The sequence below is a fragment of the Entelurus aequoreus genome, linkage group LG01, assembly GCF_033978785.1.
Source record: "Entelurus aequoreus isolate RoL-2023_Sb linkage group LG01, RoL_Eaeq_v1.1, whole genome shotgun sequence".
In the NCBI taxonomy this organism is placed as follows: domain Eukaryota; kingdom Metazoa; phylum Chordata; class Actinopteri; order Syngnathiformes; family Syngnathidae; genus Entelurus; species Entelurus aequoreus.
Window position 1 is genome coordinate 99929607 of NC_084731.1, and position 27197 is coordinate 99956803.

At 37.4% G+C, this 27197-nt stretch overlaps 2 protein-coding genes across 2 annotated transcripts in view; one reads left to right on the forward strand and one right to left on the reverse strand.

Moving 5' to 3' along the window:
• The first annotated feature begins 4633 nt into the window (after positions 1–4633).
• Positions 4634–15823, forward strand: LOC133660069 (uncharacterized). Its single transcript, XM_062063173.1, has 3 exons — positions 4634–5619; positions 8050–8146; positions 11853–15823. Exons 1-3 carry the CDS (start codon positions 4883–4885, stop codon positions 12309–12311), a joined length of 1293 nt encoding a protein of 430 aa, XP_061919157.1. The 5' UTR covers positions 4634–4882; the 3' UTR covers positions 12312–15823.
• Positions 15824–23446: 7623 nt separating this feature from the next.
• The window catches only part of ube2r2 (ubiquitin-conjugating enzyme E2R 2), a 34140-nt gene continuing 30389 nt past the window's right edge, over positions 23447–27197 (reverse strand). The window contains exon 6 of the mRNA XM_062063229.1: positions 23447–25548. Within this exon, the coding sequence (XP_061919213.1) occupies positions 25263–25548 (286 nt within the window). The 3' untranslated portion in view covers positions 23447–25262. The remainder of the gene's footprint in view (positions 25549–27197) is intronic.

Genomic DNA, 27197 nt, shown 5'->3' on the forward strand with positions numbered 1-27197 from the left:
TGCGCCTGAGATAAAAAAAAAATTATACATTTTTTTTTCTTTTTATAACTTTATAAAAACTTTCTCATGCGCATGAGATACATGTCTAAAAAAAAATTATAAATGTTTTATTTTATTTATAACTTTATAAAAACTTTCTCGTGCGCATGAGATGTTTCTAAAAAAAAAATTATACTTTTTTTTTATTTTTTACAACTTTATAAAAACTCTCGTGCGCATGAGATACATGTCTAAAAAAAATTATAAATGTTTTTATTTTTTTGTAACTTTATAAAAACTTTCTTGTGTGCATGAGATACATGTCTAAAAAAAATGATACATTATTTTTTAATTTTTTATAACTTTATAAAAACTTTCTCGTGCACTCGAGATACATGTCTAACATGTTTTTATTTTTTTATAACTTTATAAAAACTTTCTCGTGCGCATGAGATACATGTCTAAAAAAAAATTATAATTTTTTTTATTTTTTAAACTTCATAAAAACTTTCTCGTGCGCATGAGATACATGTCTAAAAAAAAATTATTTTTTAAATTTTTTTTATAACTTCATAAAAACTTTCTCGTGCGCATGAGATACATGTCTAAAAAAAAAAATATACATTTTATTTTGTTTTTTTTATAACATTATAAAAACGTTCTCGTGCGCACAAGATACATGTCTAAAAAATATATATATATATACATTTTTTTTTCCCATAACTTTATAAAAACTTTCTCTTGCGCATGAGATACATGTCTAAAAAGAATTTTTTTTTTTTTTTTTATAACTTTATAAAAACTTTCTCGTGCGCATGAGATACATGTCTAAAAAATTATTAAAAAAAATAAAAAATGTATAACTATAAAAACTTTCTCGTGCGCATGAGATACATGTCTAAAAAAATTATAAATGTTTTATTTTATTTATAACTTTATAAAAACTTTCTCGTGCGCATGAGATGTTTCTAAAAAAAAAATTATACTTTTTTTTTATTTTTTACAACTTTATAAAAACTCTCGTGCGCATGAGATACATGTCTAAAAAAAATTATAAATGTTTTTATTTTTTTATAACTTTATAAAAACTTTCTCGTGTGCATGAGATACATGTCAAAAAAAAAAATTATAATTTTTTTTTTTTTATAACTTCATAAAAACTCTCGTGCGCATGAGATGTCTAAAGAAAAATTATACTTTTTTTTTTTTTTTTTTTATAACGTTTTAAAACTTTCTCGTGTGCAAGAGATACATGTCTAAAAAAAATATATATATAAAAACATTTTTTCCATAACTTTATAAAAACGTTCTCGTGCGCATGAGATACATGTCTAAAAAAAATTATTAATTTTTTTTTTTATAACTTTATAAAAACTTTCTCGTGCGCATGAGATACATGTCTAAAAAAAAATTATTCACTTTTTTTATTTTTTTTATAACTTTATAAAAACTTTCTTGTGCGCCTGAGATAAAAAAAAAATTATACATTTTTTTTTCTTTTTATAACTTTATAAAAACTTTCTCATGCGCATGAGATACATGTCTAAAAAAAAATTATAAATGTTTTATTTTATTTATAACTTTATAAAAACTTTCTCGTGCGCATGAGATGTTTCTAAAAAAAAAATTATACTTTTTTTTTATTTTTTACAACTTTATAAAAACTCTCGTGCGCATGAGATACATGTCTAAAAAAAATTATAAATGTTTTTATTTTTTTGTAACTTTATAAAAACTTTCTTGTGTGCATGAGATACATGTCTAAAAAAAATGATACATTATTTTTTAATTTTTTATAACTTTATAAAAACTTTCTCGTGCACTCGAGATACATGTCTAACATGTTTTTATTTTTTTATAACTTTATAAAAACTTTCTCGTGCGCATGAGATACATGTCTAAAAAAAAATTATAATTTTTTTTATTTTTTAAACTTCATAAAAACTTTCTCGTGCGCATGAGATACATGTCTAAAAAAAAATTATTTTTTAAATTTTTTTTATAACTTCATAAAAACTTTCTCGTGCGCATGAGATACATGTCTAAAAAAAAAAATATACATTTTATTTTGTTTTTTTTATAACATTATAAAAACGTTCTCGTGCGCACAAGATACATGTCTAAAAAATATATATATATATACATTTTTTTTTCCCATAACTTTATAAAAACTTTCTCTTGCGCATGAGATACATGTCTAAAAAGAATTTTTTTTTTTTTTTTATAACTTTATAAAAACTTTCTCGTGCGCATGAGATACATGTCTAAAAAATTATTAAAAAAAATAAAAAATGTATAACTATAAAAACTTTCTCGTGCGCATGAGATACATGTCTAAAAAAATTATAAATGTTTTATTTTATTTATAACTTTATAAAAACTTTCTCGTGCGCATGAGATGTTTCTAAAAAAAAAATTATACTTTTTTTTTATTTTTTACAACTTTATAAAAACTCTCGTGCGCATGAGATACATGTCTAAAAAAAATTATAAATGTTTTTATTTTTTTATAACTTTATAAAAACTTTCTCGTGTGCATGAGATACATGTCAAAAAAAAAAATTATAATTTTTTTTTTTTTATAACTTCATAAAAACTCTCGTGCGCATGAGATGTCTAAAGAAAAATTATACTTTTTTTTTTTATTTTTTATAACGTTTTAAAACTTTCTCGTGTGCAAGAGATACATGTCTAAAAAAAATATATATATAAAAACATTTTTTCCATAACTTTATAAAAACGTTCTCGTGCGCATGAGATACATGTCTAAAAAAAATTATTAATTTTTTTTTTTATAACTTTATAAAAACTTTCTCGTGCGCATGAGATACATGTCTAAAAAAAAATTATTCACTTTTTTTTATTTTTTTTATAACTTTATAAAAACTTTCTTGTGCGCCTGAGATAAAAAAAAAATTATACATTTTTTTTTTTTTTTATAACTTTATAAAAACTTTCTCATGCGCATGAGATACATGTCTAAAAAAAAATTATAAATGTTTTATTTTATTTATAACTTTATAAAAACTTTCTCGTGCGCATGAGATGTTTCTAAAAAAAAAATTATACTTTTTTTTTATTTTTTATAACTTTATAAAAACTCTCGTGCGCATGAGATACATGTCTAAAAAAATTATAAATGTTTTTATTTTTTTGTAACTTTATAAAAACTTTCTTGTGTGCATGAGATACATGTCTAAAAAAAATGATACATTATTTTTTAATTTTTTATAACTTTATAAAAACTTTCTCGTGCACTCGAGATACATGTCTAACATGTTTTTATTTTTTTATAACTTTATAAAAACTTTCTCGTGCGCATGAGATACATGTCTAAAAAAAAATTATAATTTTTTTTATTTTTTAAACTTCATAAAAACTTTCTCGTGCGCATGAGATACATGTCTAAAAAAAAATTATTTTTTTAATTTTTTTTATAACTTCATAAAAACTTTCTCGTGCGCATGAGATACATGTCTAAAAAAAAAATTATACATTTTATTTTGTTTTTTTATAACATTATAAAAACGTTCTCGTGCGCACAAGATACATGTCTAAAAAATATATATATGTATACATTTTTTTTTTCCATTACTTTATAAAAACTTTCTCTTGCGCATGAGATACATGTCTAAAAAGATTTTTTTAAATTTTTTTTATAACTTTATAAAAACTTTCTCGTGCGCATGAGATACATGTCTAAAAAAAAATTATTCATTTTTTAAAATGTTTTATAACTTTATAAAAACTTTCTCGTGTGCATGAGATACATGTCTAAAAAAAATTATAATTCTTTTTTTTTTATAACTTCATAAAAACTTTCTCGTGCGCCAGAGATACATGTCTAAAAAAAAAAAAAATTATACATTTTTTTTTTTATAACTTTATAAAAACTTTCTCGTGCGCACGAGATAACATGTCTAAAAAAAATTATTTTTTTTATAACTTTATAAAAACTTTCTCGTGCGCATGAGATACATGTCTAAAAAAAAATTATGAATTTTTAATTTTTTTTTATAACTTCATAAAAACTTTCTCGTGCGCATGATACATGTCTAAAAAAAAATTATACATTTTATTTTTTGTTTTTTTATAACGTTATAAAAACTCTCGTCCGCACGAGATATGTCTAAAAAAATATATATATAAAAAAAAAATTCATAACTTTATAAAAACTTTCTCGTGCGCATGAGATAACATGTCTAAAAAAAAATTCTTATTTTTTTAATTTTTTTATAACTTTATAAAAACTTTCTCGTGCACATGAGATACATGTCTAAAAAAAATTATACATTTTATTTTTTTATAACTTTATAAAAACTTTCTCGTGCGCATGAGATACATGTCTAAAAAAAATTATACATTTTATTTTTTTATAACTTTATAAAAACTTACTCGTGCACATGAGATACATGTCTAAAAAAAATTATACATTTTATTTTTTTATAACTTTATAAAAACTTACTCGTGCGCATGATATACATGTCTAAAAAAAATACTTTTTTTTTTTTATAACTTTATAAAAACTTTCTCGTGCGCACGAGATACATGTCTAAAAAAAAATTAAAAAAATCCCCCATGTCCCTTTAGGGGCCCCGTAGAAATCCTTTAACCGAATTTTTTTTTTTTAAACACACACATTCAAAATGTATATATTTACCTCCAAGTAGAAAGTTGAATGTGCATATGAAAGCAACACAAGCATTATAAACAAAGTAATATGGCAGAAACAAAATAATACCATAAATGTGAAAAATTCGCAGACGTAACTGCACTTTTTGTCCATCCACTATGTGCCTCCCAAACGCCAGGTGACGCTGTGCTCCTTTTGTCCATTGAACCGCTTTCCTTTTCCGGCCGGCCTGTGACGTCACATGAAAACAAAGCTAGCCGCTCAACAACAATGGACGCCGCGATGAACGAGGAAACCGCGCAGTACGTGTCGTGCGTGTTGTACGCGCTAATGATGCTCCACATCCGCTCCACCATGGCGCTGGTGACCATGGTGACCTTCCACAGCAGACAGCAGCAGAGAATGATCGTGGAGTGCGCCATGAACATGACTTCCGCCTCCAAGCAAACTTTAGCCAGCGTCCTCAGCAAGTCGTCGCGGAACTGCTGGATGCGCGTCAGGAGCAGAGACTGGTGGGAGAGAGTCGTGTTGAAGGAATTCACCGACGCACAATGGACGGACACTTTTAGGATGTCGCGAAGCTCCTTCCACAAGCTCTGCGGGTTAATGGAAGGAGTTCTGAGTCCGGAGGGCAAGACCGTCCGCGCGCCGATACCACTGCCGATGCGCGTCGCTATCGTCCTCTACAAGCTGGCCGGCTGCGCCAGATACAAACTGGTCGCCAAGCAGTTTGGAGTCCACAAGTGCACCGTCATGAAGTTTGTCTACTCCTTCTGCAAGGGCATGACCTCCTCCGTCATACACGGCCTCATTACCGTGCCCACGGCGGAGGAGGCGATACGTATCGCACATCGTTTCGAGCGGAAGTTCAACATTCCTCAGATCCTGGGCTGCATCGATGGCACGCACGTCCCGGTTTTACCTCCGAGCGACAGCTTCAAAGACTTTACCAACCGCAAAGGATGGCCTTCTTATGTGCTTCAAGCCGTGGTGGACGATACGTATCGGTAAGTCACACGTGTACAGTAGTACCTCAACTTACGTGGTGGACGATACGTATCGGTAAGTCACACGTGTACAGTAGTACCTCAACTTATGTACAGTAGTACCTCAACTTACGTGGTGGACGATACGTATCGGTAAGTCACACGTGTACAGTAGTACCTCAACTTATGTACAGTAGTACCTCAACTTACGTGGTGGACGATACGTATCGGTAAGTCACACGTGTACAGTAGTACCTCAACTTATGTACAGTAGTACCTCAACTTACGTGGTGGACGATACGTATCGGTAAGTCACACGTGTACAGTAGTACCTCAACTTATGTACAGTAGTACCTCAACTTACGTGGTGGACGATACGTATCGGTAAGTCACACATGTACAGTAGTACCTCAACTTACGTGGTGGACGATACGTATCGGTAAGTCACACATGTACAGTAGTACCTCAACTTACGTGGTGGACGATACGTATCGGTAAGTCACACATGTACAGTAGTACCTCAACTTACGTGGTGGACGATACGTATCGGTAAGTCACACATGTACAGTAGTACCTCAACTTACGTGGTGGATGATACGTATCGGTAAGTCACACATGTACAGTAGTACCTCAACTTATGTGGTGGACGATACGTATCGGTAAGTCACACATGTACAGTAGTACCTCAACTTACGAGCTTAATTGGGTCGGTGACGTAGTTCTAAAAATGTGTATTTCAATCAATCAAAGTTTATTTATATAGCCCTAAATCATGAGTGTCTCAAAGGGCTGCACAAGCCACAACGACATCCTGGGCTCAGATCCCACCTCAGGGCAAGGAAAAACTCAACCCAATGGGATACAATGAGTAACCTTGGAGGGCACCGCAAAAACACCAAACACCACCGTTCTAACACGTATCTTACCTTTTTAAAAAGAAAAACAATACAATGTACTAGTGTTGTCCCGATACCAATATTTTGGTACCGGTACCAACTTTTTGATACTTTTCTAATTAAAGGGGACCCCAAAAAAAATTAATTATTGGCTTTATTTGAAGAAAAAATCTTGCAGTTAAGTCCTTAAATAAAATGTTGAACATACTAGACAACTTGTCTTTTAGTAGTAAGTAAACAAACAAAGACTCCTAATTAGTCGTATGCAGTAACATATTGTGTCATTTATACACCTATTATTTTGTACACATTATGAGGGACAAACTGTAAAAATGGATTATTAATCCACTTGTTCATTTACTGTTAATATCTGCTTATTTTCTGTTTTAACATGTTCTATCTACACTTCTGTTAAAATGTAATAATCACTCATTCTTCTCTTCTTTGATACTTTACATTAGTTTTGGATGATACCATAAATGTAGGTATCAGTACGATACCAAGTAGTTACAGGATCATACATTGGTCATATTCAAAGTCTTCATGTGTCCAGGGACATATTTACTGACTTTATAAACATTATATAGATTTTAGATTTATAATTAGTAAAGATTTAGTGATGCTAAAAAATATGGATGTAATCATAGTAGTATCGACTAGATACACTCCTGTACTTGGTATCATTACAGTGGATGTCAGGTGTAGATCCACCCATGGCATTTGTTTACATTGTGACGGTGGTGAGCTATTGTATCCTCCTACGGTGTGTAGTGAAGCATGTTTAGCTATTCCTCGTCCTCCAGTGATAATGGTACTTGTAAGAAACGTACTTTATTTGTCACCATGGAGGCCAGGATTAGTGATTTAGAAGTAGCTAAACACTGTGGATGGATGTTAGCCGCTAACTAGCTAGCCATGTGTTAAAGCAGCTCTTCCTGAGGGTGTTTCAGTGTTATAACTTCACCTTTATCTTTACTTTTTAAGCCAAAATGCGTCCATTCTCCCTTTTCTGTCTACACACTGTGTCTGCTTGTAAGTACTCTGTGTGTGTGCGCTGCCGAATATGTAAAACCAGCAATGTCATGACGTGGGGGGCCGGTACTTTTTATAGGAAGTATAGTACGGAATATGATTCATTAGTATGGCGGTACTATACTAGTACCGGTATACCGTACAACCCTACAATGTACTAGTAGCAACGTCAGTAGTTTGATGAAGTAATGTATTAATTATGTACAGCATTTACCTTGGGGAATGGACTTCTCCGTCAAACACACCATCCGCTGCTTTTTCCATATTTTCATGGATACATGTCAGCTGTTTGGATATTACTCTAGCATTGTTGGCTGGTGTTCCTCATCAGGCTTCTTCAGTCTGGTGCAGACCAGCAGTGGTGCACTCCAAATCATTCCATTAGTGGACTTTGGTCCAAGCTGGCACTCGCAGGACGACCCAAGTTTCATACTGTGTTTTATGTCTATATCTTAGTATTCTCTTCATTGCAAATATCTGTGCAAAATGAACAGTACTATTTTGCGTGTATCGTTACTTGCAGGTTTTGGAACATCAACTGCAAGATGCCGGGAGGCGCACATGACGCAAAGGTCCTCAAACAATCAGCGTTATTTGCACTGGCACATCAGTTACCAAAGGTTAGTCAACAAGTGTTGATATCAGATTTATTGCATCAACTCATGAGATTCATCGTGAAAAATCTCGCATGGATCATATACAGTACAGGGCAAAAGTTTGGACACACCTTCTCCTCATTCAATGTGTTTTCATGACTATTTACATTGTAGATTGTCACATCAAAACTATGAATGAACACATGTGGAGTTATGTACTTAACAAAAAAAGGTGAAATAACTGAAAACATGTTTTATATTCTAGTTTCTTCAAAATAGCCACCTTCTGCTCTGATTACTGCTTTGCACACTCTTGGCATTCTCTCCATGAGCTTCAAGAGGTAGTCACCTCAAATGGTTTTCACTTCACAGGTGTCATAGTTTAGATGTGACAATCTACAATGTAAATAGTCCAAACTTTTGGCCTGTACTGTATTTAAAATATAAACAAAGTGTAGTTCATAAAAATAATACTAACATAAATTAACAGGAACAATTACAACAATCGTAATAAACACTGGTAAATATGTTACCTAACATTCATATTTTTGTACAGTCTTATTATTATTCTATTTACATGGGGAAAAGTAATCAGTATGCAATAAAAAAACAAAACCTCAAATGTTCCAACTAATAACATACTTAGTCACCTATAATACAAATGTGACACAATATCTGTTTTTAGGGTTTTTTTAATAAAAAAAATGTCAAATAGGCTCCCCGCATACTTCGACTTTTCTTTTATGTACTTAACTAAAAAAAGTGGGAAATAACTGAAAACCAGTTTTATATTCTACTTTCTTCAAAATAGCCACCCCTTGCTCTGATTACTGCTTTGCACACTCTTGGCATTCTCTCCGTGAGCTTCAAGCACACCTGTGAAGTGAAAACCATTTCAGGTGACTACGTCATAGAATAGAAAGTACTTTATTGATCCCCGGGGGAAATTCAGCACCACAATAAACACTTTGGTATTTTTACATGTGAATAATATAAATACAGTCTATTATACAGCATTATTCACATGTGAATGATATAAATACTTGAAGCTCATGGAGAGAATGCCAAGAGTGTGCAAAAAAGTAATAAGAGCAAAGGGTGGCTATTTTGAAGAAACTAGAATATAAAACATGTTTTCAGTTATTTCACACTTTTTTTTGTTAAGTACATAACTCCACATGTGTTCATTCATAGTTTTGATGTGACAATATACAATGTAAATAGTCATGAAAATAAAGAAAACACATTGAATGAGGAGAAGGTGTGGCCAAACTTTTGGCCTGTACTGTACGTACGCAAATTAATCACGCAATTTATTTGAAACGCACATGCTCCTTTACCATAACTGCAAATGGGTTCCTGGAGAAAAAAAGGGCGCTGGTTGTTATGAAATGAATGACATGCATTCAAGTAAAACATTTTTAAAAATGTTCATGTATGACATTCTGACAATGAAACTGCATGTGTGTCCAAATATTAAGGTCTATATTAAGTTAATTTAAATGATGCAAGCAAGTAATAACCTGTGATTAATCCAAATTCAACAGTGTGATTAATCTGGTAAAAAAATGAATCGTTTGCAGTGTTTCCCATAAACTGCCAAGATACCTGTGGCGGTGGGGGCGTGGCTATGGGCGTGGTCACCATGACATCGAGTAATTTGCATAATTTACTACAATGATATGATTTTCTCTAAAAAGGCTCAAAAAATGTATACTTACTAAATAATAATAACAGTTTTGTTTTAAACGTCCATCCATCCATTTTACAATATAATTACAACACTTTATGTACATATTTATATACAGATTTGAACAATAAGTTATTCACTGAAATATATTTATTAATTGTGGTTCTTACAACAAATATATCTTATAAAATATAAAAGCTAAAATGTCTCTTAAAGCTCTGCCCATTTAATTAGTGCATCCTAAATAATTTAACTTTAGCCTACTACTACAACCATATTATTTACCAGCAACATAAAGTGAAACAGAGGCAGAGGTGTCCTGCCACAGTCAGTAACAAATAAACAGAAAACAGTAGTGGTCAAATACAAATAAGGCAACGAGAGAAGTATCCTACACTTCTCTTTTGTAAAGTAAATCTGAACAGCCTATATGGGCATCTACATCAACTATATGATTTGCCTGAGAAGCTGGACAGGACAAAAAAAAAAAAAAATTTATTTGTGGCGGACGTATTTCTTTCGTGACGGGCCGCCACAAATGAATGTGTGGGAAACACTGGTTTGACATCAATAATTTATATAATTTAGGGCGACAGATATTGATTAGTTTAGTAATCACGTCGGGTTGTACCGGTAATAACAAAGTACCGTGGTACTAATGAATTAAAAACAGTACTATACCGCCTTTGAAAAAGACAGGTACTTTTTTTACTTTTTAAATCTGCATGCTGCCGTGACGTACAGAGCCGAGGCGCATGGTGGTGAGTGTCAAAGCACACACACAAAGCGCATACTAGAAGAAACAGTGTTGAGGGGAAGAATGGCAAAAAACGGCATTTCTACTGGTTGATAGAGAGGGTGCGTGGAGCGCAATACGGAGGTATTTTGGCTTCAAAACTACAGATAAAGTGATAGCTTTAAACACAGGAGCTAATGTTACGCTGCAAGCGGTGCTATAAATCCTACCTCGCCAAAGGTGGCATAAAGTATTAGTCTTTGCTTGAAACTTAGGTAAACATTGAAGATTGAATCATCCACACCTGAACAAGGAGTTTAAAGTCGTGTAGTTTAACCAGCTCCCTGTTGCTGATTATTAGCCCATGTAGGGTCAACTAATGCAAGTGAAATGATAGAATTTTGTTACAAATTGCTAAAATTGGTGTTTTATCTTTAACAATGTGTGTTTACCTGCTACATGTCTTGTATGTGTACTTTGAGCCATAGTATTGTCTTTAGTATTTACTAATGGATGTATTTGTCTTGAAGTCAGATCAAGAGTGGCAAACATAAATAATGAAACATTGAATAAAATGTCAATAAACTATTCTATTGTAACGTTATTCTGGATTATAGCAGACTATGTGTAATGTACAAAATTGTAAATGTGTCTCCAAGTGCAATAAGAAAAGCCCAGTGTACCTTTTTATTGTTTTTAGGTACATTAAGAAACATAAGTTTAATGTATCTTAAGATTTTCTGTTAAAGTGAAGCCAATAATATTTGTTTGTGGTCCCCTTTATTTTGAAAAGTACATATAGATTTTGGTCTTGGTACCAAAATATAAGTATCAGGACAACCCTATAATCAAGTAATCCAACCATTGTTTTGTTCAATTTCTGGAACAAAACATTTTACAGCCTCAATGCTTATTTTTTGGGAAAATAGTTTTAAATAAACAATAATTTATCTTTTTGCCATAACAGTCTTTTTTTTAATGAATGCAAATCATCAACATTGAAATTGCTCTTCACATGCGCATTAATAAAAAATAACAAAACAATAAATGGGCACTCTTGCTTTGGATGTGCGGAAACTGACGTCAGAGTATTTAAAGTTCTGGGAACTCCGGATTTTCTTTAGTTTTAGTTTGAATAGTTCCACTTATTAAACAATTATTCGAAACAACATACTTTTTTCTAATCGATTGATCGTTGCAGCCCTAATATTTTTTTATATTCGTCTTTTTTTTTTTTACACATGCTGGATCACGAAAAAACCCAAACCCTGGACTCTGTATAACACATAATTTTCTGTTTTTAGGAACCTCGAGAGATCAGCAGAACTCCCGTCAACCTTTTCCTCCTGGGTGATCCTGCCTACCCTCTTTTGGACTGGCTCATCAAGGGCTACGTCCGTTCCCCAGATATGACTCCGGAACAGGAGTCCTTTAACGCGTACCTAAGTTCTGCCAGGACAACCGTGGAGATCGCTTTCGGCAGACTCAAATCCCGCTGGAAAGTCTTGCTCCAAAGAAGCGACTTTCACTACACGTTCACGCCCCACGTGGTGGCCACCTGTTGCGCCTTGCACAATTTTTGCGAAAGCGAAAACGAAACCATCAACCCGGCTTGGATAGACGAAGCGGCAGTTTTGGAACACGAGCTGCCCCAGCCTGGGATGCCTTCGTACCACGCAGCCGACTGTGCAGACGGTCAGACTGTGCGTCTGGCTTTGACGGAATACTTGAAATCCAACTTTCCTCTGCGAAGGCACGAATGACCTTGTCTCAGTTCACGCTGGCGAGGAATAAAGACTTGAATGTTCCACGTCTGGAGATTCTCAGTCATCCGGGTCAGGGGGATCATACCAGTTCACCCAAAAGTTCTCTGCGAAGGCACGAATGACCATGTCTTAGTTCACACTCGCGAGGAATAAAGACATGTTGGATATGTCTGGAGATCATCCGGGTCATTGGAATCGTACCAGTTCACCCAAAAGTTTTACATTTCAGATGTGGAGTTTCCCCATTGAGCCTCGTGGAAGGTGTGGTCGCAATAGGTTGTATTCACCTGACGTCACGTTCGGCTCATTAAATATGCGAGGCTTGAAGTGAGGGCAGCACGGTGGAAGAGGGGTTAGTGCATCTGCCTCACAATACGAAGGTCCTGAGTAGTCCTGAGTTCAATCCCGTGCTCGCACTGCTCGGGATCTTTCTGTGTGGAGTTTGCATGTTCTCCCACCTCCAAAAACATGCACCTGGGGAGAGGCCCCTCCCACCTCCAAAGACATGCACCTGGGGAGAGGCCCCTCCCACCTCCAAAGACATGCACCTGGGGATAGGTTGATTGGCAACACTAAATGGTCCCTAGTGTGTGAATGTTGTCTGTCTATCTGTGTGGGCCCTGTGATGAGGTGGCGACTTGTCCAGGGTGTATCCCGCCTTCCGCCCGAATGCAGCTGAGATAGGCTCCAGCGACCCCAAAAAGGGACAAGCGGTAGCTAATGGAGGGACGGAAGGCTTGAAGTGGTGGGCCAGCGAGAGATCTGGGCGGCATTTTGCCTTTCTCCAAGAAAAATGCGGTAGGCTGGCACGGTCTCATTCATCCGGGTCATTGTAACCTCAGGGCATTCAGTCGCTCGCAACTGGACTGTTTGGTTTCATTGGTCTATGAGCATGAACTGATGAAGCCTACTGAGGTATTGGCACCAGCCGCTGGACTAGACCTGACCAATCTAAGTCTAAGACTAGACCTGACCAATCTAAGTCTAAAACTAGATCTGATTAATCTAAGTCTATGAGCATAAACTGATGAAGTCTACTGAGGTATTGGCACCAGCCGCAAAACTAGGTCTGACCAATCGTAGTCTATGAGAATAAACTGATGAAGCCTACTGAGGTATTGCACCAGCCGCAAGACGACCTGACCAATCTAAGTCTCAGACTAGACCTGACCAATCTAAGTCTATGAGCATGAGATGATGAACCCCACTGAGGTATTGGCACCAGCCGCTAGACTAGATGTGACCAATCTAAGTGTCAGACTAGATGTGACCAATCTAAGTGTCAGACTAGATGTGACCAATCTAAGTTTAAGACTAGATGTGACCAATCTAAGTGTCAGACTAGATGTGACCAATCTAAGTTTAAGACTAGATGTGACCAATCTAATTCTAAGACTAGATGTGACCAATCTAATTCTAAGACTAGATGTGACCAATCTAAGTCTCAGACTAGATGTGACCAATCTAATTCTAAGACTAGATGTGACCAATCTAAGTTTAAGACTAGATGTGACCAATCTAAATTTAAGACTAGATGTGACCAATCTAAGTCTCAGACTAGATGTGACCAATCTAATTCTAAGACTAGATGTGACCAATCTAAATTTAAGACTAGATGTGACCAATCTAAGTCTCAGACTAGATGTGACCAATCTAATTCTAAGACTAGATGTGACCAATCTAAATTTAAGACTAGATATGACCAATCTAAGTCTCAGACTAGATGTGACCAATCTAATTCTAAGACTAGATGTTTACCAATCTAAGTTTAAGACTAGATGTTTACCAATCTAAGTTTAAGACTAGATGTGACCAATCTAAGTCTCAGACTAGATGTGACCAATCTAATTCTAAGACTAGATGTGACCAATCTAAGTTTAAGACTAGATGTGACCAATCTAAATTTAAGACTTGATGTGACCAAGCTAAGTCTCAGACTAGATGTGACCAATCTAATTCTAAGACTAGATGTGACCAATCTAAGTCTAAGACTAGATGTGACCAATCTAAGTTTAAGACTAGATGTGACCAATCTAAGTCTCAGACTAGATGTGACCAATCTAATTCTAAGACTGGATGTGACCAATCTAAGTTTAAGACTAGATGTGACCAATCTAAGTCTCAGACTAGATGTGACCAATCTAATTCTAAGACTGGATGTGACCAATCTAATTCTAAGACTAGATGTGACCAATCTAAGTTTAAGACTAGATGTGACCAATCTAAGTTTAAGACTAGATGTGACCAATCTAAGCCTAAGACTAGATGTGACCAATCTAATTCTAAGACTGGATGTGACCAATCTAAGTTTAAGACTAGATGTGACCAATCTAAGTCTCAGACTAGATGTGACCAATCTAATTCTAAGACTGGATGTGACCAATCTAAGTTTAAGACTAGATGTGACCAATCTAATTCTAAGACTAGATGTGACCAATCTAAGTTTAAGACTAGATGTGACCAATCTAAATTTAAGACTTGATGTGACCAAGCTAAGTCTCAGACTAGATGTGACCAATCTAATTCTAAGACTAGATGTGACCAATCTAAGTCTAAGACTAGATGTGACCAATCTAAGTTTAAGACTAGATGTGACCAATCTAAGTCTCAGACTAGATGTGACCAATCTAATTCTAAGACTGGATGTGACCAATCTAAGTTTAAGACTAGATGTGACCAATCTAAGTCTCAGACTAGATGTGACCAATCTAATTCTAAGACTGGATGTGACCAATCTAATTCTAAGACTAGATGTGACCAATCTAAGTTTAAGACTAGATGTGACCAATCTAAGTTTAAGACTAGATGTGACCAATCTAAGCCTAAGACTAGATGTGACCAATCTAATTCTAAGACTGGATGTGACCAATCTAAGTTTAAGACTAGATGTGACCAATCTAAGTCTCAGACTAGATGTGACCAATCTAATTCTAAGACTGGATGTGACCAATCTAAGTTTAAGACTAGATGTGACCAATCTAAGTCTCAGACTAGATGTGACCAATCTAATTCTAAGACTGGATGTGACCAATCTAATTCTAAGACTAGATGTGACCAATCTAAGTTTAAGACTAGATGTGACCAATCTAAGTTTAAGACTAGATGTGACCAATCTAAGTTTAAGACTAGATGTGACCAATCTAAGTCTCAGACTAGATGTGACCAATCTAATTCTAAGACTGGATGTGACCAATCTAAGTTTAAGACTAGATGTGACCAATCTAAGTCTCAGACTAGATGTGACCAATCTAATTCTAAGACTGGAAGTGACCAATCTAATTCTAAGACTAGATGTGACCAATCTAAGTTTAAGACTAGATGTGACCAATCTAAGTTTAAGACTAGATGTGACCAATCTAAGTTTAAGACTAGATGTGACCAATCTAAGTCTCAGACTAGATGTGACCAATCTAAGTTTAAGACTAGATGTGACCAATCTAAGTTTAAGACTAGATTTGACCAATCTAAATTTAAGACTAGATGTGACCAATCTAAGTCTATGATCATAAACTGATGAAGTCTAGTCAGATGAAGGGTGAAACGTCCTATAAGACCAACCAAACCGTCCAGTTGTGATGGTTGAACTCCCTGAGACTAGACTCGCGTTGTTTTAGGCTTTTGGAACCATTCAAAACGCGAAAAGGATAAAAGTTTTTCCAGAGTTCCTCGAAAGATCAATAAAAATATTCAAGTACATTTGTTGAATGCTTGCCTCAGCTGCAGGTAGCTGCTCTTCCTCTACTGTACGTCCACATGACTTCAGAGAAAACTCTTACAAGTTTTGAGCAAATCAATAGAAATGGAAAAAAACATTACTATTTTTTTTTTTTTTTACTTTGAAACATTCCAGCTAAATTGGCAGAATTTTACTGTAAAATGTACAGGGTTTTACTATAGATGGAAAAACTGTACCGATGTTTTTTTACAGTACAATTCTGGCAACTGAGCGGCCCATTTTTTTACAATAAAATGTAGGCTTGTTTTTACGGTCTATTACTGTGAACGGAAACTCAACAGTTTTTGTTTTTTTACTGTAAAAAACTGGCAGATCAGTTGCCAGAATTTTATCGTAAAAACTTATTTCATTAAAACTGTAAAAACACAGTAAATTTTACATTCTGGCGACCAGTTCTTTACAGTAACATCAGTACATTTTACAATATAATTCTGGCGACTCCGGTGCCAGTTCTTTACAACTACTGTACACCGGACATACCTTTTTAGTTCAAACAGTTTGGAGCAAAGAAAAGGAACTGTAGAAACTGTACTACTCGGTTTTTTTTACCCTAAAAAACTTTCAGCTCAGTTGCCAGAATTTGACTGTAAAATTTACAGAAGTTTTTACAGGATTTTACTGTTAATGGAGAAACTGTACCAGTTTTTTTCATGGTAAAATTCTGGCAACTGAGCTGCTGGTTTTTAGATTTTGTTTTACCAGAAAAACGGCAGATCAGTTGCCATAATTTTTAATTTACAGTAATATCAGTACATTTTACAATACAATTCTGGCGACTCTGGTGCCAGTTCTTCATTATAAAAAAACGACTGTACCCCGACATGACTTTCGATAAAACCGTTGCCAATGATGAGCAAATAACTGTAGTGCATTCAAGTAACACACTTGGAAAAGTTCCTGGTTGACATTCTGACCATTTCTGTGCAAACAGGGCTCTTTTTCAAAGGTGGTTTAAATTATGCAAGCGAGTAATAACCAGTGATTAATCAAATGAAATGTACAGTAGATGGAAAAACTTTGCTACTGCTTTTTTGCGGTAGAATTCTGGCAACTGAGCTGCCAATTTTTGTTCTTACGGTATTTTACTGTAATTGGAAAACAAGGGTTTTATTTACTGTTAAAAACTGTCAAATCAGTTGCCAGAATTGTATTGCAAAAACTGTATTCATTTATACTGTAAAATTCTGCCGACTCAGTTTCCAGTTTTTTTTACAGTAAAACAACAACTTTAGTACCCCGACATGACTTTAGATAAAACTTACCACGTTTTGAGCAAATAAATGGAAATGGAAAAACAGTACTACGGTTTTTTTTTATCTTAAACTTCCAGCTGAGTTGCCAGAATTGTAGAATTTACAAAGGATTTCACATGACTTTACTATAAATGGAAAAACTGGACCAGTTTTTTATGGAACAATTCTGTCAGCTGAGCTGCCGGTTTTACGTCATAAAGTTGTTGTTTTTACAGTATATTGTAAATGGAAAACAGTATTTTTTTTACTGTAAAAACTAGCAGATCCTTTACCAGAATGTTATCGTAAAAAACTGTTTTCATTTACAGTAATGTCAGTCAATTTTACAATACAATTCTGGCGACTTTGGTGCCAGTTCTTTACAGTAAAAACTACTGTACCCCGACATACCTTTTTAGATACAAACTGTTACCAATGATGAGCAAATAACTGTAGTGCATTCAAGTAACACGCTTGAAAAAGTTTGTGGTTGACATTCTGACCATTTCTGTGCAAACACGGGGCTCTTTTTTAAAGTGCTTTAAATTATGCAAGCAAGTAATAACCAGTAATTCATCTCGTTAATCCAAATTCAAAAGTGTAAATAATCATGGTTAATCCGAAAAAGTGAGAAAGAAAATAATTTGACAGAACTAGTTATTGTTTAACATTTCTCACTGGGGGTGAATGAGATGTTTTTGTGTAAAAAGCCGCATATTTGAAGAGAAAACCAAACAACATTCAGCCGCTCCATTGTATATTCTTAACAAAGCAAAGCATTTTTCTCTGGATTCCATGAAATAATTGTTGTATTTCCAGGTGGTTCATTAGCATACTGCTTTATTGATGAGTTCCAAACGTGCTCCTCTCCACCCTCTTCCTGAAAACAACACCTTTTCCACCACCAAAAATCCAATGAAACAGTCATTTTGTGTATCCGTAGAACTTGCGAAACAATAATGTGGAGAAAATAACGGAGAAACAAGGTACAGCATTCAACGTGTGACTTCCTCAAGAGAATTGTGTCATGTTGGCTCAGGGGAAATGAAATGGAACACTCAGCATAAACATAAACCAAGCCAACAATTTGTTGTCTTCATCCCTCGGAAGACAACCGACAAGTAAATGTCTGACTTCACAACAAAAAGGAGATTGTCGGAGGACAGCAATGATGGATCCATCAAAGGCCGTCAAACACATTCCTGTGAAATTGGGAGGATGTTTACCTTTTTACTGGCATGTGTCAAGAACTATTGCCTAAAGTCACTGGAACTAGATGGACTCCATAGCCATGTCTGATCCTCATAGTCGTGTTTCTACCCAAGTAGGCAAGTGATGATGGTACAGATCCACATTCAACAGTCTTTCCTACAAAAAGTCCAGACCAAGTCCAGTCCAACAACTGGGGTTCACGATCCGCTTTGATTCTGTCTCAGACAGTTCCCAACACAAAGGACAAAACTCATTTTGGTTTCATAATTCAAATGAAAACATGTCCAGCTTGTCGCTCCGCTTTCAAATGAAACGGTTCGGGTGTACTTTGACTTCCTTGGCATGCCCGGGTGACTCAATCATAGCTGAACAAACCCAATCACACCCTCAGAAGACTACCGGTACTTGAAATGTCCTCGCAATCCAAACAACTGAACAAACCTGATCACAGCCTCAGAAGACTACCGTTACTTGAAATGTTCTCGCAATCCAAACAACCGAACAAACCCAATCACAGCCTTAGAAGAGTGCCGGTACTTAAAATGTCCTCACAATGTAAACAACCGAACAAACACGGTCACAGCTTTAGAAGACTACCGGTACCTAAAAGGTCCTCGCAATGCAAACAACCGAACAAACCCAATCACAGCCTCAGAAGACTACCGGTACTTAAAACGTTCTCGCAATGCAAACAACCGAACACACCCAATCAAAGCCTTAGAAGACTACCGGTACTTAAATTGTCCTAACAATCCAAACAACCGAACAAACCCAATCACAGCCTCAGAAGACTGCCAGTACTTAAAATGTCCTCATAATCCAAACAACCGAACAAACCAAATCACAGCCTTAGAAGACTACCGGTACTTAAAATGTCCTTACAATGCACACAACCGAACAAACCCAATCACAGCTTTAGAAGACTTGATATGTCCTCACAATCCAAACAACCAAACAAACCCAATCAAAGCCTCAGAAGACTACTGGTATTTAAAATGTCCTTGCAATGTAAACAACTGAACAAACACAATCACAGCTTTAGAAGACTACTGGTACTAAAAATGTCCTCACAATCCAAACAACCGAACAAACCCAATCACAGCCTCAGAAGACTTGATATGTCCTCACAAGCCACATAACCGAACAAACCCAATCAGAGCCTTAGAAGACTACCAGTACTTGAAATGTCCTCACAATCCAAACAACCGAACAAACCCAATCACAGCCTCAGAAGACTACCGGGACTTAAAATGTCCTCGCAATGCAAACAACCGAACAAACCCAATCACAGCCTTAGAAGACTTGACATGTCCTCACAATCCAAACAACTGAACAAAGCCAATCAAAGCCTCAGAAAACTACCGGTACTTGAAATGTCCTCACAATCCAAACAAGCGAACAAACTCTATGGAAGTCTCCGCACTGAAACCCTGAACCTGTCCTGTCCATGTAACCTGACACACAACACAGGCAACCCTTGGTGGACTGGATGTGGTATCAGCTCGGTACTGTGCCAGGGGACTGGATGTGGTATCAGCTCGGTACTGTCCCAGGGGACTGGATGTGGTATCAGCTCGGTACTGTGCCAGGGTACTGGATGTGGTATCAGCTCGGTACTGTGCCAGGGGACTGGATGTGGTATCAGCTCGGTACTGTGCCAGGGTACTGGATGTGGTATCAGCTCGGTACTGTGCCAGGATTCTTGTGAAGCAACACAACTGTAAACATTCCGGTGGTGGGATCGAATACTTTCAAGCCACCTTTTGCCCTCTAAAAAAAAACCACACACACCAGTGACACAAAACTGAGAAAAGAAGAGGCGGCGATCAGTTTGTGTGGGTTCCTTCCCTCCTCTCTCGTGTGGGTTCCTTCCCTCCTCTGGCGTAAGTCTTTAGAGGCCCTGAGCTTGAAGAGGCAGAGAGAGGTGTGGGGGTCTTCAACTCCGGACCACTGGAGCTTTTGTGCTGACACAAGTTTTGTAGAAACGGACGTGTTCGTTTGCCAGACCGCTCGTCATCGTTCAGGGAAACAAAAATCCACGCAGGCTTGGGGGAGTGTGGGGGGGCGGGGCTTACAAAAAGTGGGAGGGGAAGATGGCAGACACACTGAAGACAACTAAAGTGTTTTCATCATTTATCAAATACTAAGGCATGACTTTGGGACTTCTAACTTGGTGCTGATCCAAAGTGTTCATCAGTGATAACACATCCATCCAAGGTCATGCACATGGTATCTCTCTGATACCGCCAATCAAAACTGTATTGCACAGGTGTCAAACCTATTCTCTACGTGGCCCACAAAAGCCGGAAGTAAAGCACAGGCATGGGAAATGTTTTTCAACATTCATTTCGCCTCAAAATATCACTTCCCTGGTTTTTGTTGAAATCATTTTCAAAAATATGTTCTGGAAAAAAAATATTTCCTTTTGCCTAAACGCCGCATTGAGTTGCAGGCCGGGTAGATGATGGGAAACAAGCTCGCTAGTTAGCTAGCTTACTTCCTGTCGCTAGTTAGCTAACCATCTAGCAAGCTTAATTCTTGTCGCTAGTTAGCTAACCATCTAGCTAGCTTCCTTGTTGTAACTAGTTAGCTAACCATCTAGCTAGCTTACTTGTTGTCGCTAGTTAGCTAACCATCTAGCTAGCTTACTTGTTGTCGCTAGTTAGCTAACCATCTAGCTAGCTTACTTGTCGTCGCCCGCGTAGGCCCTCCCAGCTACAACGTTGACGTTGCTGCTAATCATATTTGGATGACTACAATCCCAACACTTGTTAGTTTCCAACCACTTGTAGTTGTGGAGTATATTTTGGACGTGACGGATGTAAATAAGTCACAACACAGGAAGTATATTACTCAAGGGGGCGTGGCTCCCATGTCCGAGTTTTTGCCTCCGCGAGCGCTGAAGCCGCACACCGCTCGGCCTGTCGGTACCTGTCCACTGCCTCCGGAGTCCTATGAGCCAAAAGAACCCGATAGGACTCCTTCTTCAGCTTGACGGCATCCCTCACCGCCGGTGTCCACCAACGGGTTCTAGGATTACAGGCACCAACTACCTTGTGGCCACAGCTCCAATCAGCCGCCTCGACAATAGAGGTGCGGAACATGGTCCACTCGGACTCAATGTCCAGCACCTCCCTCGTGACATGTTCAAAGTTCTTCCGGAGGTGGGAATTGAAAGTCTCTCTGACAGGAGACTCTGCCAGACGTTCCCAGCAGACCCTCACAATGCGTTTGGGCCTGCCAGGTCTGTCCGGCATCCTCCCCCACCATCGCAGCCAACTCACCACCAGGTGGTGATCGGTAGAAAGCTCCGCCCCTCTCTTCACCCGAGTGTACAAAACATGAGGCCGCAAATCCGATGACACAACTACAAAGTGGATCATGGATCTGCGGCCTAGGGTGTCCTGGTGCCAAGTGCACATATGGACACCCTTATGCTTGAACATGGTGTTCGTTATGGACAATCCGTGACGGGCACAAAAGTCCAATAACAAAACACCGCTCGGGTTCAGATCCGGGCGGCCATTCTTCCCAATCACGCCTCTCCAGGTTTCACTGTCGCTGCCAACATGAGCGTTGAAGTCCCCAGTAGAACGAGGGAATCACTCTCCAGTACTCCCTCCAGTGTATCCAAAAAGGGTGGGTACTCTGAACTGCCGCTTGGCACGTAAGCACAAACAACAGTCAGGACCCGTCCCCCCACCCGAAGGCGGAGGGAAGCTACCCTCTCGTCCACCGGGTTGAACTCCAACATGCAGGCTCTGAGCCGGAGGACAACAAGAATTACCACCCCAGCCCGTCGCCTCTCACTGCCAGCAACGCCAGAGTGGAAGAGAGTCCAGCCCCTCTCCAGAGAACTGGTTCCAGAGCCCTCGCTGTGCGTCGAAGTGAGTCCGACTATATCCAGCCGGAGCTTCTCCACCTCGCGCACAAGCTCAGGCTCCTTCCCCCCCAGCGAGGTGACGTTCCACGTCCCAAGAGCTAGCTTCTGTAGCCGAGGATCGGACCGCCAAGTGCCCTGCCTTCGACTGCCGCCCCGCTCACATCACACCCGACCTCTGTGGCCCCTCCCATGGGTGCTGAGCCCATTGGAGGAGTCATTTTCTTAATAGATGTTATTTCCTTTTAGGCAGAAAAACAATTGTGTTCTGCGTGGAATTGCACAATTTAAAAAGCAAACGTAAATAATAATGGTAAGGGACAAGCGGTAGAAAATGGATGAATGGATGGGTAGCAAATATATTATATTACCTTTTTTTTTTTTTTAAATATATGATTTATGATTTCAAAGGAAGTGAAGCATCCAATTGTCCACTAAAAATGACAATATATTTTACAGTAACATTCTAGCAACTGAGCTGCCGGTTTGTGTCCTTTGAGGTGTTTTTTACAGAATATTACTGGAAATGAACCATTGTTTGTTTTTGATGTGAAAAAACCCAAATCATCATTTTACTGTACAAATGATGGTGGAATTTACAGCATTTTACTGTTAATGGAAAAAGAGGTACAAAAGATTTTAGGGTAAAACTCAGTGGCCTAGTGGTTAGAGCGCCCGCCCTGAGATGGGTAGGTTGTGAGTTCAAACCCCGGCCGAGTCATACCAAAGACTATAAAAATGGGAGCCGTTACCTCCCTGCTTGGCACTCAGCATCAAGGCTTGGAATTGGGGGTTAAATCACCAAAAATGATTCCCGGGCGCGGCTGCTGCTCACTGCTCCCCTCACCTAACAGGGGGGGTTAATGGGTGATGGGTCAGATGCAGAGAATAATTTCGCCACACCTCATGTGTGTGTGTGACTATCATTGCTACTTAGTTGCCAGAATTGTATCTTAGAAAAAGACTTTTGTACCTTCCAATTACAGTAATGCAGCGTACACACAAGCCTTTATTTTACAGTATAAAACTGGCAGCTCATGTTGCCAGAATATTGCCCGTAAAAAAAAAAAAGGTAGTTTTTCCATTTACGGTTAAAATGCTTTAAAAACACTAATTTTACAGAAAAATTCTGGCAATTGAGCTGGAGATTTTTTTTAATCGTAAATAAAAACTGTTAGTTTTTTTTGCATTTACAGTAATGTTATGTAAAACTGAATTTTACGGAGAGATTCTGGCGACTAAAGCTGCTAGGTGTTTTTTTACCGTAAAATTGAGTGAGTTTTTTTTTACTACATATGTAAATTAAATAAACGGTACTAATGTTTTGTTTTTTTACGTTAAAATCTCTTTAAGTCAGTTGCCATAATTTTACTGTGAAATTGATTGTTTTTTACAGCATTTTACTCGGCACGGAAAAAAATGGTACAACAGCTTTTTTACGATAAAAAAATGGCAACTCAATTGCCAGAATTTAATCATTAAAAAAACATTTGAACCTTCCATTTACAGTAATACAACAACCATATATTTTACAGTATATAACTGCCAGCTCAGTTGACAGAATTTTACCGTAAAAAATGTAATGTTTTTTTGTAAAAAACACTGGAATTTTACCTAAAAATTCTGGCAATTGACTGGAGATTTTTTTTTAATCGTAAATAAAAACTGTTAGTTTTTTTTGCATTTACAGTAATGTTCTGTAAAACCGAATTTTACGGAGAGATTCTGGTGACTAAAGCTGCTAGTTTGTTTTTTTTACCGTAAAATTGAGTGAGTTTTTTTACTACATATGTAAATTAAATAAACGGTACTAATGTTTTTTTACGTTAAAATCTCTTTAAATCAGTTGCCATAATTTTACTGTGAAATTTATTGTTTTTTACAGCATTTTACTGTGCACGGAAAAAAATGGTACAACAGCTTTTTTACGATAAAAAAATGGCAACTCAATTGCCAGAATTGAATCATTAAAAAAACAGTTGAACCTTCCATTTACAGTAATACAACAACCATATATTTTACAGTATATAACTGCCAGCTCAGTTGACAGAATTTTACCGTAAAAAATGTAATTTTTTTTGTAAAAAACACTGGAATTTTACCAAAAAATTCTGGCAATTGACTGGAGATTTCTAAACGTAATGTTATGTAAAAACACTATTTTACTGTAACATTTTGTTATCAGTTTTATGCTGTAAAACCCACAGTGGTTCTACAGCATATTATTTTAGATGGAAAAAAAAATGTTCAACCATTTTTGGGGGATAAAATTCTGCCATCTGTATTGCCAGTATTTTTCCGTAAAAAACAAGTTTTCTATGCATGCTAGAAACTGTTGCAGATTTATTGGTAGTCCTAAAAAGCGCAGGTAGTTTTTGCATTTCCCCAAAAATGCTATAAGAAACAGTAAAAGTTATGTAAAATGATGCCAACTTAGCTGGTTGCTAATGCTTAGTAGGCTGTAAAAAACAATAAATGGTCAAATTGTGGCAATTGAGTTGCCAGATTTTTGCCGTAAAAACTAAAAATATTTTTTTTAAGAGTATGTAAAAAATGCTTTGGCAATTGTGAAATAATATAATTGACTGTTGATGAAAAGAACATTTCCCACCTGCTAAATCTAACAAAAGCAAAAACAAAAGCACTCCTGGGCTGCTGCCATCTTTTGTGTGGAGCGCAAGCTTCAATTAAGGCAAATGGTGGAAAGTTTTAGTGAAGTATGGGAGAAACATTATTGGACTTATTTGTTTAATAAATGATGAAAAGGGTTGGGTTGTTTTTTTTTTGGCAGTAGACTTTTGACCCCACTGTATACACGCGCACACACACACACACCGGAGAGTGGGCGGGGCTTAGGGGGAGTTGGCAAAGAGTAAATATCCACAACATCACGAGTCTTCGTTGCCGGAGTCGTCCTGGTTGTCGTAACATCTGGTGGACGTCTCGCCGTCCTCCGCCGTGCTGGCGCCTCCGGCCTCGCCGATGGACTCCATGTCGCTCTCGTCGTCCTCGTCCTCGTCCTCCTCCATGTCGTCGTCGTAAAGGTCGTCGTAGAGCAGGTCCGAGCTGCTGTCCTGGGACGGCACCCTGGTCTGGACGCAGTACTCGGCCAGTGTGGTGGGCACTTTCACCCCGTCCCGTTCGGCGTCCGCCGCCGTGGACGTCACCTGTTTCCTGCGGGCCAATCAAAAGGTGGCGTTAGGTCCTGACTGACACCTTTTCTTTCTTTTTTTAGTCCCACAGCTGACAAGCTAGCAGCTTAATATGTGTCTCCATACACAGTGTGGAGCCGCTCCTCTCACTTAATAATAAATCACCTCCACTGCGGTAAACAAACTGCATTTCTTAATATCTTAAGTAGCGTTATCACTGGAGGACGAGGCTACAAACGCAGAGCCGGTATAATAAAAGCTAAACTAGCCGCTAAGCTAGCTTGAGACAGCACAATAAATAAATGCCTAGTGCAGTTAAGGAGTGTAGTTACTGACATGAAATTACCAAGTACAAACCCCGTTTCCATATGAGTTGGGAAATGGTGTTAGATGTAAATATAAACGGAATACAATGATTTGCAAATCCTTTTCAAGCCATATTCAGTTGAATATGCTACAAAGACAACATATTTGATGTTCAAACTCATAAACATTTTTTTTGTTGCAAATAATCATTAACTTTATAATTTGATGGCAGCAACACGTGACAAAGAAGTTGTGAAAGGTGGCAATAAATACTGATAAAGTTGAGGAATGCTCATCAAACACTTATTTGGAACATCCCACAGGTGAGCAGGCTAATTGGGAACAGGTGGGTGCCATGATTGGGTATAAAAGTAGATTCCATGAAATGCTCAGTCATTCACAAACAAGGATGGGGCGAGGGTCACCACTTTGTCAACAAATGCCTGAGCAAATTGTTGAACAGTTTAAGAACAACATTTCTCAAGCAGCTATTGCAAGGAATTTAGGGATTTCACCATCTACGCTCCGTAATATCATCAAAGGGTTCAGAGAATGTGGAGAAATCACTGCAGGTAAGCAGCTAAGCCCGTGACTTTCCATCCCTCAGGCTGTACTGCATCAACAAGCCACATCAGTGTGTAAAGGATATCACCACATGGGCTCAGGAACACTTCAGAAACCCACTGTCAGTGACTACAGTTGGTCACTACATCTGTAAGTGCAATTTAAAACTCTCCTATGCAAGGCGAAAACCGTTTTTATCAACAACACCCGGAAACGCCGTCGGCTTCGCTGGGCCTGAGCTCATCTAAGATGGACTGATGCAAAGTGGAAAAGTGTTCTGTGGTCTGACGAGTCCACATTTCAAATTGTTTTTGGAAACTGGACGTCGTGTCCTCCGGACCAAAGAGGAAAAGAACCATCCGGATTGTTCTAGGCGCAAAGTGTAAAAGGCAGCATGTGTGATGGTATGGGGGTGTATTAGTGGCCAAGACATGGGTAACTTACACATCTGTGAAGGCACCATTAATGCTGAAAGGTACATACAGCTTTTGGAGCAACATATGTTGTTACCATGGACGCCCCTGCTTATTTCAGCAAGACAATGCCAAGCCACGTGTTACATCAACGTGGCTTCATAGTAAAAGAGTGCGGGTACTAGACTGGCCTGCCTGTAGTCCAGACCTGTCTCCCATTGAAAAGGTGTGGCACCTAAAATAGCAGAAGGGAGACCCCCGGACTGTTGAATAACTTAAGCTGTACATCAAGCAAGAGTGGGAAAGAATTCCACTTCAGTTCCCAAACGTTTACTGAGTGTTGTTAAAAGGAAAGGCCATGTAACACAGTGGTGAACATGCCCTTTCC